Consider the following 13,118-nt stretch of genomic DNA (forward strand, 5'->3'; position numbering starts at 1 on the left):
ACAGATGAATGGATCAAGAAGATGTGGTTTATCTATACCATGGAATACTACATGGCAATGAGAAACAATGAAATCTGGCCATGTGTAGCAACATGGATGGACCTTGAGGGTGTTATGCTGAGCGAAATAAGTCAGGCAGAGAAGGACAAATATCATATGTTTGCACGTATAGGAGGATTAGGAGGAACTTGACGGAGGGCCAAGGGGGAGAAGAAGGGCAGAAATGGTGGGGGAAAGGGAGAGAGGCAAACCATGAGAGACTCTTGAATGCTGACAAAAACTGAGGACTGATGGATGTGGGGGGGAGGGGGGGATGGGCATGGAGGAGGGCACTTTGGGGATGAGCACTGAGTGTTATGTGGAAACTAATTTGACAATAAACTATTTATAAAAAAAATAAATAAATAAAAAATAAAGTAATCTCTATACCCAACATGGAGCTCAAACTCACAACCCCCAAATCAAGAATCACATGCTCTTGTGAATGGGCCAGCCAGGTGCCCCTATATCTTTTTTCTCAGGCAAAGAAGAGCTCAAGAAGGAGGTAGTCAAGTATTCGGATTTCAAGCAACAATTTCCATCTCCACACAGACGAGGAAACCCTTTTTTCTTGCTAAAAAAAATATAAGTGCTTAAGCAGAATTCTTGTCAATAAATTAGGTCATTCAAGTTAGCATGCCAATCTTGAAAGAGGGACAGTGCAAGAAAAAGATAAATGTATCTAGGATTCTATTAGTTATATGAGAAATCAAATTCTCTAAGTTATACACAGAGCAGAAAAGAGAATGGCTAAAAGAAAAATAAAACAGTAGCAATAGCTATTTCTTACTTCAAGGAAAATAACCTAATAATTTTACAGAATCAGATTCTCTGGGTTGAAAAGGCATTTAGTCATTTAGGTCATTTAGTTTGGGGTGCCTGGATGGCTCAGTCGGTTAAGCGGCCAACTCTTGATTTCAGCTCAGGTCATGAGCTTACTATCAGAAGGTGCCAGACCCAGAGGCTTCAGAGGCCTTGAGTCCATGTCCTGTGAGAAATGGCCAAAGCAACAGGGGTGTCCAAGTAGGAGAAGAGGAGATACAACAAGCGATGAAAATTACCTTCAGAGAGTCAAAGGACTGTTTTTTGGAAGAGGTACTAGAGTTACTGACCAAGGTCCCAGAAATAAATTTAAGAAATGGCAAATAGAATTATAAGAAAACAGGTTTTCGTTTAGTAATGAAGAAATTTCTAATAGCTGTCCTGAGATAAAATGTGATAACTCTTATCACTAAAACAGGCATATATGCTCAGGGCTGAGAGAAAAGAGAAAAAAAACATTAGATAGGAAGATGGACTAAATGACCTTTATTTTTTTGCTGGTTTTTGTTTGTTTGTTTAAAGTTTATTTATTTTGAGACAAAGAGAGAGTCGGGGAGGGGCAGAAGTAGGAGGAGAGAGAGAATCCCAAGCAGGTTCCATGCTGTCACTGCAGAGCCCAACACAGGGCTCGATCTCATGAACTGTGAGATCGTGACTTGAGCCGGTTGAAGGGTTGGACTCTGAACTGACTAAGCCAACCAGATGCCCCATAAAGTCATCTAAATCGAATCTGTCTAAATCTCTTTTAAAATACCTTTTATTCCTGTTTCAACCATAAAACCAAATTATATACAATTTAGACATTATAGATGTGCATAAATGGCAATTTGAAAGTGCTTTATAATTCCACCCCCCAGAATGTCAAGAGTTACTATTTTTCCCTATATATACTTGTACTATCATACATACGACATATATAGCATCATACTTGATATACCCTTTCACAGCTTTCTTTTTCCACATGGCAATATGTATTAGCCATACTTCCATATCAGGATATATAGCTACCTCATTTTAAGAGCAACACGAGTATTCCACCAGATGGATATCCACTGAGAGACAGTTAGCTATTTTTAATATTTTACTTACATAAACATTATAGCAAATGTCCATGTATATATTTATATATAGTACATATATAATATCTTCATACATTCTTGCTACCATTTCTACAAGATGCACTAGAAATGTGTATTATATGTAATAACTATTATATATAACATTTCCAATATATAGAACATAAGGTATTTCCATTTAAATTTGGATAATTCTGTCAATTTGCCTTCCTTTTTTTAATTTTATTTAATTTTTTTTAATGTTTACTCATTCTTGTGAGAGAGAGAGAGACAGAATGAGCGGGGGAGGGGGAGGGAGAGAGACAGACAGACAGACAGACACAGAATCTGAAGCAGGCTCCAGGCTCTGACCTGTCAGCACAGAGCCCGATGCGGGGCTCCAACTCATGAACTGTGAGATCATGACCTGAGCTGAAGTCAGATGCTGAACTGACTGAGCCACTCAGGCGCTCCTGTCAATTTGCTTTCAAAAAGTTTTTGCCAATGTATAGTTTCACCAACAATGTTGTTGTTGAAAACAAATACAAACATTAGGGACAGTCCTAATTAAACATTAGGGACCAAGTCCTCGTGGCAGGGGGCTTCACCGTCCCCATTTGGATAAGAACGTCATATAATGCAGCCCAAGATGGTATTCGTCTTTTGTGGAGCCATGTCACACAGTGCATAGTCAACTGCAACTTGTAAAACCTTTTGCACAAATGTCTGTTAAACCACATCTTCCCCATTTTATGTTCAAGAAGTTTTGTTTTTAGACCTGAGGACAAAGAAGTCTCTAGAGAATATAGTCAAAGCAACACAAAACATGGGCTTACCAATTCATTTTTCGTGTTTAGGTTACTCTCCAGCTCCTCATAGCTCTGCTTTTGTAACATGGCCTCCTCTTTCAGTGATTTGTTCAATTTATCTTGACTTTTAATTTCCTCAAGGAACCTTGTCTGTGCGCTCCTAAGCTCTTCGGTTTCCATTATCTTCTTTTCCAGGTCTCTTTCCAGTCTCTCTACCTCTTCTGCCAACACAAATGTAATAGTTTCTTGAGCATTATATTTTCTACTTGAAGAAAGATAAGAATATCTCTCAAATAATAGCAAAAGAAGTCTTACAACAGTATAGGTACAATTCTACTTTGAAAACTATTCACTCTGGTTTTGGGAGGGAAAAGACTATCTTGAGCTAGAAAGTGATTTATACTAAGAGGTAAGAAGGCATTATCATTTGGATAACAATTTTAAAAGGTAACACACTGCTTCCAAGTATTTCATTCAATTAGTATGCTGGTAAATGAGGTTTTCTTCAGGTCTCCTACTTTTTTAAAAAAGATGCAATACTTTACCTCAAATTAGTAATTACACTTTAGAGGATGCTGCAGGCATGTTTGCAAAATACTATGTGATCTTAAAAAACCTTCAAAGGCTTCCAACTATGCTTAGGATAGGATCCAAAATGCTTACAAGAAGAAGTGACAAAGCTCTACATGATTTGGTCCCAAAGTCCCTCTCCAGCCTCATTTTCAAGTTCACCCCATTGCAGTCTTTCTGAAGTGACTACTTCTTCAGATCTGTGACGCCTCTTCTTACCTGCAAGGCTTTTATTCACACTTTCTGCCTGGAACTTCCTTCCTCTATCTCCTACTGGCCTATTTTGTACCCTCCAGGTCTCAGTTTTGAAAAGTATGTGGAGAAGCCTGCCCCTGACTCTATCCTGTGCCCAGGTGACATGTTTCCCAGGTGTGCTCTTAGGTCACCCTGCACCTCTGCTGTGGCCTTCGTCACCCAATGAGTTGTAAAATGTGATCAAATGGCGAGGCTGTCTTCCCTTCCCACTAAAGCTTTGTAAAAGCAGAAACTGCATGTGTCCGGCTCACTACTGGAGCCCAAGAGCCTTCAAGGCTCCTAATTAATATTCAAAGTCATAATCGTAGGTAATTTAAACATTTGCCCCAAAACCTTATTTATATGATGACTTTCCTTTGCATTGTTTATGTTTCCAAAACATAAACTTCATTGTTAATGACTCCAAAACATAAACTTCAGGGTAACAAATATGGAGTTAGGGGATTCAAACTAATAAAAATGTGTCATATTTCCCAAGTATGAGATCAAACTATAATGAAACGGCTGTTTTTGTAAGTCAAAATGGCCTAACATCAATTTCAAATGATAGAACATAGACTCATTTCCTAAAGCTCTAACATAACTATTTCATATCTTCCTCTTCCTCTTCAAGCCTCTCATGCTCCTTTCATTTTCTTTCTCAGCTGATGACCTCCCATTTCACTGAGAAAGCAGATCGCACCCCTGGGAACTTTCTCATTTTCCCACTACCAAAGTAATAAAACTACCCATACCTGCACACATCTTTGCTCCCTTCTGATCGTGCCCCTGTTCTCAAGAAACAATCTTTCCTCTTTTTCTCTGATCCCATCTGGTCTTTTCAAGGGCCATAAGAATTGAGCCATGATTGTCTCTCCACTCCACTCCTGAATATTCTCTTTCTTTCTTTGGTTACTAGGCTTTGAGGTTTCCTGCATTCGGTTCTGCCTATTTCCTGGTCTGGAAGCTATAGGTGAAGATTTTTTTCTTTTTAACTTAAAGTCTTTAAAAAAAAATTATTTATTAGGTACTAGGAGAGAGAAATTGTGGGAGGAAACTTTAAATCTTCACCCAAATTATCTCCCTTCCATTCACTCTTGGATCTATATAATCTAGCATTTTTCCAACCACTCCTTATATGTTGCCCATCTAACGCATTTCTCTGTGCTCATCTTATTTTCTCTTTATGTCTTAGCAACATTCAACGTAGCTGACCACTTCCTCTCATGAAATCTTCTTCTTGGGGTTTTGCAACCCACTATTTCCTGGGTTTCCTTTTCCCTTGTTGGCCTCTCTTAGTCTCCTTAGGTCACTCACCTTCTTGCTCTCCCCAGTCCCTGCCTGAGAGAGCCAATCAATTCCAGTGGGATTAAATATCGTTATGCTGACAAACAATATCTCTAGAACAGATCTCTCTGAACTCGACTCACATTTCTAACCCTCTTCTTGGCTGTCTAACAAACATTCAAACTCAGCATTCTGAATTCTCCCTTTTTTATATACAGTATCACCAATCAAGCCACTTACTTAAACCAGAGCCTGGGAATTGTCCAATTCATTAGAAAGTGTTACTGATTCTACCTCCAAAACTGATATACCGCCTAAATACAGGCCACTAACTTCCAGCCTAGATTACCACAACAGCCTTGGAATATGTCCCTTTATCTCCGTTTATTACCTTGCTCCAAATCATTCTCCATCCGCCATTAAAAATCATCTTTTTAAAATAAGTTTAGCTCCAGTATTCTTAACATATAGTGTTATATTAGTTTCAGGTATACAATACAGTGATTCAACAATTCTACACATTACTCAGTGCTCATCATGGTAAGTGCACTCCAAAAATAATCTTAATATGTAAACTGGATTGTGTCCCACTGCTGCTTAAAAATTCTCAGTTGCTTCCCATTGCCTCTGAAATAAAATCCAAACCCCAAGGCCCTGTGTCATCTCGCCCCTCCCCCATCTCTCCCAACTTTTTTTGAGCAGCCCTGCAGTCAGTCATACTGTTTCAGTTCCTTAAATTACCAGGGTCTTTCCAGCCTGAAAGTGCACGCAAGCTGCCCCTCTCCGTGAATGCCTTTGTTTACACGGCTAATCCTCTCCTGCCTCTGCCTTCTGCTTATAGGTCACTTCCTCAGACAGCCATTCCTTTTACATCACTTTCCCCAAAAGCGTGTCCTCCTCTGTTACTTTATCTGAGTTTGCTCGCTTTTTGTCTGTCTTTTCCACTAAAACACAAGCTGCCTGAAGGCCAGTACCATATATCTTGTTCACCATTGTATCCTCAGTGCCAGACACAGTGCCTGGCTCACAGTATATGCTCGATGAATACTTGGTGATTCCCAATGATGTTAATGTAATGTAATTGTTGTATAATGATGTTGATGTCAATTGATTTCTGATGCCATTTCCCACACAAATTGTAATAGCATTATAAAGTTCATACATCAATATATTTTTCTGGATAACTTCTAAAAATAAATTCCTCCCTCACCCAAACTTGTTTTTTTTTTTAAATGTCACCTTACCTAAACTGAATCTCTCAAAAGCTTCCTGTCTATCCTGAGTAGTTACTGGTTGACCTTCCAAACTTTCTAGTGAGCGAAGGTGAAAAATGGTAAACTGGATGTAATGAGGAAGGGTCACAACTGGATTTTCAAGTAGGATCAGAGAGGTCAAATCTTGAAGTGGTTTCAACTTGCTTACATCTTGGAGCTGAAAGGATATATAACATTAAAATTAGTATAAATTAATTTTAAAATAATAAAAACATACCCAAAGGAAGTAAGAGATCAAGAAAATTGCTCTCAACATGGCAAGGAACCCATGGTCCTATGCATAGAACCCATTATCCAAAACTGGTGTGAGGGGAGGAACAGAGAGGGAGTATTTGAGTATCTACAGTGTAGCAGAGCAGTATTAGGCATTTTCCATACACCATTTCATTTATGACTCCCTCACAATAGCCTATAGTATAAATACCATCTTAATTTTATAGATAAAGAAACTGAGGTTCAAAGAAGTTAAATAACTTGCCCAAAGCTCAGATCTTATAAATGAACAAAAGAGGATCTGAATTCAAGTCTGTATAACTTAAAACCTATTATCTTTTCACTGTGCTGATTGAACATATCAATAACATAAATGGCTATAAAAAAGATTTTGGTAAATCTTCAGAAAACAGCTACAATTGACAGTTAAAAGAAATAAGAATACTTTTGAAGTATGATTTTTATGTTTCCAAAGAGGGATTTTAAAAGGTTGAGAAACACTATTTTTTAAAAACTTTTTAACATTTATTTATTTTTTTTGAGAGAGAGCACGAGTTGGGGAGGGGCGGAGAAAGAGGGAAACACAGAATCTGAAGCAGCTCCAGGCTCTGAGCTGTCAGCACAGAGCCTGACATGAGGCTGGAATCCACAAGCCAAGCCGTGAGACCATGACCTAAGCTGAAGTGGGAGGCTTAACCAACTGAGCCACCCAGGCACCCCAAGAAACACTAGTTTTAGTAGCTAGTACAAATAAATCTCCTCTCACAAGTGAATATGTATCACTCTTACTGATGTCAATGTCAAATAAAACTGGAATGAGAAACGATAATAAATATTTAGTAAATGATTCTCCTGTTAACATCAGCTGACACCAAATACTATCTAGAAATAAACTATTTTGAGAAGTATTTTTAGCAAGTTTTAGATTCATGGCTACACTGTTCCATCACTCCATGAACCCCAAGGGCTCCAAAGTGATGCTGTGCAACATGGTACAGGGCTAGGGCTCTGAGGCTGCTGGGCCGTGGCAGTGAAATGGTACAGTCACCTTACCACAACTTTCTACAAGGTGAAATAAAAAAGCATAGACAATGTGAATTGCACAGCAATTAAACAAATGTTGATTATCATTATTGGCTTCCATTGGTGAAGGCTTAAGGAATACAACCCTAAGAGTTATTTAGTGTTTTAAAGTTTTTAGAGCATTTTCACACCTATCATTTTATCTGAGCCTCCATAACACCCCTGTAAAGAAGGAAGGCAGGGTAGAGTTTTTTTCCAATTTAAACAATGAGTTTTAGGGAGACAAAGGGATTTTCCAAGGTCACAGAAGGCAGGTCTAGACCCATATTAGAAGGCACAGCTTTTATTGCCTATTCTATGACTGATGTTTTTAAATTAAGCACGATTGTTCTCATTTTAATATAAACTTAATTAATGTTTTCAGTTAACAAATACATATTGAACACCTAACTGTATAAATGTCAAAAGAAAATAATAAATTATACTCCAAAGGAAAATATACAGGATTATCATATTATGTGAGCCATTTTAACAAACTATTCTACTATAAAAGAGCCAGTACCTGACATTATAATCAAGCTTAATTTATAAGTCTGAAAAAAAAAAAAAAGAACTCTGTTCCCGCCACTCAGTGACCTGGATTTTGGCCCACATTGTGTGCTTTGGGTAACAGACTCAACCTGAAAATGGGCAAAAGACTATACTGACAGTATTATAAAAATAATCTTTTTACTCCCTCCTTAAAAAAAGTTTTCTAAGACCCAAATGTAATGATAGATGAAGAAATCCTAAGAAGTCAACTCTTAGTTACCATGGAGCCTTGAAAAACCAGAAATGCCTATATTTATTTACCCTAGAGAATCCTTGATTATGCCTGAATTCGAGGCTTGGTCATAGGGCCAAGAACCTTGAAAGAAGAAATCTCATTTTTTAAAAAAATAGATTTTAATCTTTCTTTCAACAAGTCTAAAACTTTGAAAAACATCCTTGCTACTTTGAATAACTTACCGATGATATCTTGTTGCCTTTCAGATTGAGGATTCGCAAAGATTTTAACTTCTTCCCTAACCATACTGGGATATGTTCAATTTCATTTCCTGCAAGGTTTAGCTTTTGCAAATTATGCATATTTTCTATGCCTTCAATTTTGCTGGAAAAAATAAAATCAAATTTAGTAAATATAATGACAGAGTCCCTCCCTTGAATGTTTAGAATAAATTGCCTTGGTTTTATGTGGGGTTAATTTTCATAACTAAAATTTGTTAACCCTTTTTATAAATGGGAACCAAACAAAAAGTGGCTGAAAAGAAACTGACCAGAACAGCTAAGCTGGCAACTCTTCATTACTACATCCAGGAATCCTATGTATTTTATTATCAAACTTTAGGATCCCAAAAATACAGTTAACAGTCTGTCCGTAGCATTCTAACCACTGTGAGGAATACTCGTAGACAGCTAGGGGAGAGCTGAAAATCTCAAGAGCACACATACCAGATGTCCTTAATTATTACCTTCAGTCACCACCAAAAGATTAGCTATGCCAGCAGGATATGGCTGCCACTTTGAATTTGTGGACTCCCTAGAACAACACTATATTTATGAACATAAATATTTTAATCAGAATACTTAAATCGATAAAGCATCACTCATATTGATGAATTTTCACTAATGAAATGTTTTCCCAATTTGTCAATTTAAGTTCTTGGTAAATTTTCTATATGGGCAATATGTCCAAGTGTTTTTATTTTCATTTTTACTTTGTTGAAATTATTTTCATCAGGATCAATTATTTTTACAAACTTTACGTGAAGGATTTAACTCATTAATCGGGTTTCTTTCCCCATTTCATTTTTGCTATATTAGAGCTTCTGCCACTGTTAGTTGTTTTATTTTGTCGGCCACTGTGTCTACCAAGCCAAAGGTAGGGCAAAGTATATGAAGATTTGTGTGTGTGTCTGGGTGTTTTTTTGTTTTGTTTTTTGTTTTTTTGTTTTGCCACTGCCAGTTTCATTATGTTTATTTCTCACAGTTATATATATTATGAAGTGGAAACATGGCTGAGAGCGTATTTCTTAGAGCAATAAACAAAAAGCTTCAGGGTAAACACATAGGATCAGAACACATTGGAATATCTTTAGGATCAAAATGATAGAGTTAAAACACTGCTTCATGTCAACTTTGTTAATGTAATAGACAGTGGATTAAAGACTCTGCCTGTGAAAACTTCCTGTCAAAAATGGAATTAAGATAAAAATTGGTACTCATGTATCTCCTCTGATAACACTAGAAAAATATTATTCTGTACTTTAGTAATGCCAAAACATGAAAGCAGTTATATGTGAAGGACTAGAGGAAGGAATGAGGATCCAAGTGCCTGCTATTTCAAAGGACTCTTTCAATTCAGTAATGTGAGGAGTATTAATCTCTCTTTAACAAAGACAACCCTGCAATGCTACCTAAAGGAGTATTTACTTACCAGATTTTGTTATATGATAAGTTGAGTTCACGTAATTTTACCAGCTTGTCCATCTTCTCAATCTTCCCTATTATATTATAGCTGAGATTCAGTACTTCAAGCTTAACACATTTTTCCAAGTTTTCGATATACTAATTGGAAACAAATGAATACTTTATACAACAGATTCCTTGACATAAAGTACACTGTGTATGTATGTGCATTAGGGGCTGTTTTGATCAGTCACCAGAAAATAATAAACTCTTACTGCTCTCCTGGACAATCCCTTGGTATGGGATTCCTTTGACCAAGAATAGCAGCTCTCCCCAAACTTTCCTTGCCCTTCGGTGGACACATCCTATGTACTGAGATGCTCAAGACTGTCCACCAAGAATTCCACCTCAACTTTTCCTCCCCCTCAACTTTTCTATACCTCCCCCTCCTCTCCTCCTTTCTTCAAAGTTCAGCTAGGTACTTACACTCTTACATAAGCTCATCTACCCTCCCCACCCCCCATGCTCTTGCATCTTCAATTTCTTTCTCTCCTGGATCTTCCCCTCAAGTTTAAAAAGTCACTATTCAGGGGTGCCAGGGTAGCTCGGTCAGGTGAACGTACAACTCTTGATTTTGGCTCAGGTCACGATCTCCAGGTTTATGGGCTTGAGCTCCACATCAGGCTCTGCACAGACAGCTCAGAGCCTGCTTGTCTACCTCTCTCTCTCTCTGACCACCCTGCCCCCGCTTGCTCTCTATCTCTCTCTGAAAATCAATAAAAATAAACTTTTTTAAAAAGTCACTATTCAAAAGATATCCATTATGCAGTTACTACATACCAGATGCAACACCAGGCAATATACCAGTGAATTAGACCATCCCCCGCTGCAGAAGCCTTCAACAGGCTCAGTCTCCACCATATAAAGCAAATCACCTCACGCTGAACCTGTTTTCCTATCAAGCTATCATTTTATCTCCTTTATTTGTGACCACATCCTCATAAGAGTTGTGTACATTTGTTCATTCTGCTCCCCATTTATGCTTATTCTATTGGTAAGACAGGATATCTTTTGCTTTTATTATGTAATCAAATAGTCCAAGACTGCCATTCATCTATCCATTCCACAAATATTTATCCAACATGGATTATGTGCCAGGAGCTGTTCTAGGTACTTGAACTACAATGCTGAATAAGGAAACCAAGATTCTTGTTTTCATTAGCAGAGAAAGTCAATAAAGAAATAACATTTTCAGACGCTGAAGCATATTCACAATGAAACAAAGATAACGTGACATGACAGCAGGAAAGTCACCCAGAGGGTGGATCTGCCTGTATTCACTTTAACAGCATAAATGCCTGGCATATAGTGGACACTGAATAAATATTTGGTGACTGAAAGAATGAGGAGTCACTGAGAAGGGGGCTAATTGCAACAGGGTGGTAAGAGAAGGTCACATAGAGGGCGTATACTGAGCTGAGCCCTAAATAACAAGAAGCCAGCTGTGTGAACATCTGGGGGCAGAGAATAACAGGCAGAGTAAAAAAATACAATGGCCCTAAAAGAATGAACTTGGTTGGTTTGAGAAACAGAAGGACTTTTTAACTGCCAGATCCAAATGACTTCTAAGGTTTTGTCCTATTTAATGATTCCGTGACATTTTTTATTATCAGTCGTGCTTGAAATTCTCCCTTCTTTGGCCTCCATTCATCATACTCTTAAATCTTCTGTTCTAATAGTCCCTTCAGCCTCTCCTGTGTGTGCTTTCTCTGATTCCCCTTCACTACTCCTCCTCTTAATGCTAGGCATTCTTCTAGGAAGCTCTATGTTCCCAGAGATCAGAAACCGAGCTTATTTACCTGTGTATGGTGTTCCACGGCCTAACATAATGCCTGGCATATAATAACATACAGTAAATATTTACTGCATGGTGTCATTTTTGCAACTTGTAAACTCCAGAATGTCTCCTTTTTCCTTTTTTTAAAAATTTGTATTTATTTATTTTGGGGGGGAGGGGCAGAGAGTGGGAGAGAGAACCTTAAGTAGGCTCGGTGCTGTCAGTGCAGAGCCTTACGTGGGGCTTGATCCCATGACTGTAAGATCATGACCTGAGCCAAAATCAAGAGTCTGACACTCAACCAGATGAGCCACCCAGGCGCCCCTCTCCTTCTTCCTTTTTAATTACACGAGAAATACATAAATGTATTCTGATAAAAATTTCAAACAAAACAGAAGAAGCTCTCTTCTTCACATCCCCAGGCCCCTGTCAAAAACCCCACTGATCAAAGGTAACCATTGTTAAGATACATCTGTATCTTTCCATTCATTTACATCCATATATACACATGTAGAAAAACAGAATTTTTAGACCTTACTATACAAAATGTTTCAGAATTTGCCCTTTTCTCCTCCATTAAATACACTGGACATTTTCCCATGTTAATACATAGAGCTCTAGCTCAATTTTTTTAAAAACTTGGTAGTATTTCATGGTATACTCCACCATAATTCATTTAAAACCAATCCCCTATTGACAGACATTTGGTTATTTCCAACTTTTCCATTTTAAATAATGCTTAATAAACATGATTATATCATTCTGGATACATGTGTATATAATTTCAGTAGAACAGACATCAAGGAGTAGAATTGTTTGGTTGGTAAGTATAAATTTGGTAAATATAAACTCAATTGCTGAATCAAATAGGTACATTTGACATTTGGATGAATGCGACCAGTCTTTGTAAAAGGCAGTACCAATCTACATGTCCCACTAAGACCGGATGGTAACATGCACTTCCCACACCTTTCTGAACATGAAATAATCCTTTTGATTCTTGTCCCTTAGACATACAAGATGGAAAATGGTGCCAAATTCTTGTTTTATTTCATATTTCTTTGATATTAATGAAGTTGAAGACATTTCCATGTTAATATTAGCCATTTATAATACTTTTGCCAATACCTTGTTCATATCCTTAGCACATTTTCCATTGAGTTGTCTCCCTTACTGAATTACATGGGTATTGTAACAGATGTTGGAAATAGTCCCTGACAGTTTGTTGCCTTTCTTTTAACTTTTTTTTAAAAGATACCTTTTATTAAACACTTCTTAATCTTTTCACAAGCTAAGTCTGTCAGTATTTTTCTATGTGGCATTAGGGCTGGTGTTTGCTTAAAGGGCTTTCCCAACTCTTCTAAAATATATTCTCCTATGTTCTTTCCTAATACGGTTATAGCATTATTGTGGGTTGATTTTGCTTTGGTCTCATTAAGATCTTCAACCTTCTGGAATTAATTTTTGTGACTAATGTGTAGTAGGCATCTAAATTCATATATTTTCC

At 37.5% G+C, this 13,118-nt stretch overlaps 1 protein-coding gene across 1 annotated transcript in view; it reads right to left on the minus strand.

Annotated features, from left to right (window-relative positions):
• Positions 1-13,118, minus strand: part of CNTRL (centriolin) — an 81,475-nt gene that overhangs the window by 58,122 nt on the left and 10,235 nt on the right. Inside the window, 4 exon segments of the mRNA XM_039234644.1 lie at positions 2,753-2,946; positions 6,061-6,247; positions 8,335-8,476; positions 9,803-9,933. Of these exon segments, the coding sequence (XP_039090575.1) occupies positions 2,753-2,946; positions 6,061-6,247; positions 8,335-8,476; positions 9,803-9,933 (654 nt within the window).

The sequence above is a fragment of the Hyaena hyaena genome, unplaced genomic scaffold (assembly GCF_003009895.1).
Source record: "Hyaena hyaena isolate Hyena2069 unplaced genomic scaffold, ASM300989v1 scaffold_90, whole genome shotgun sequence".
Classification (NCBI taxonomy): Eukaryota; Metazoa; Chordata; class Mammalia; order Carnivora; family Hyaenidae; genus Hyaena; species Hyaena hyaena.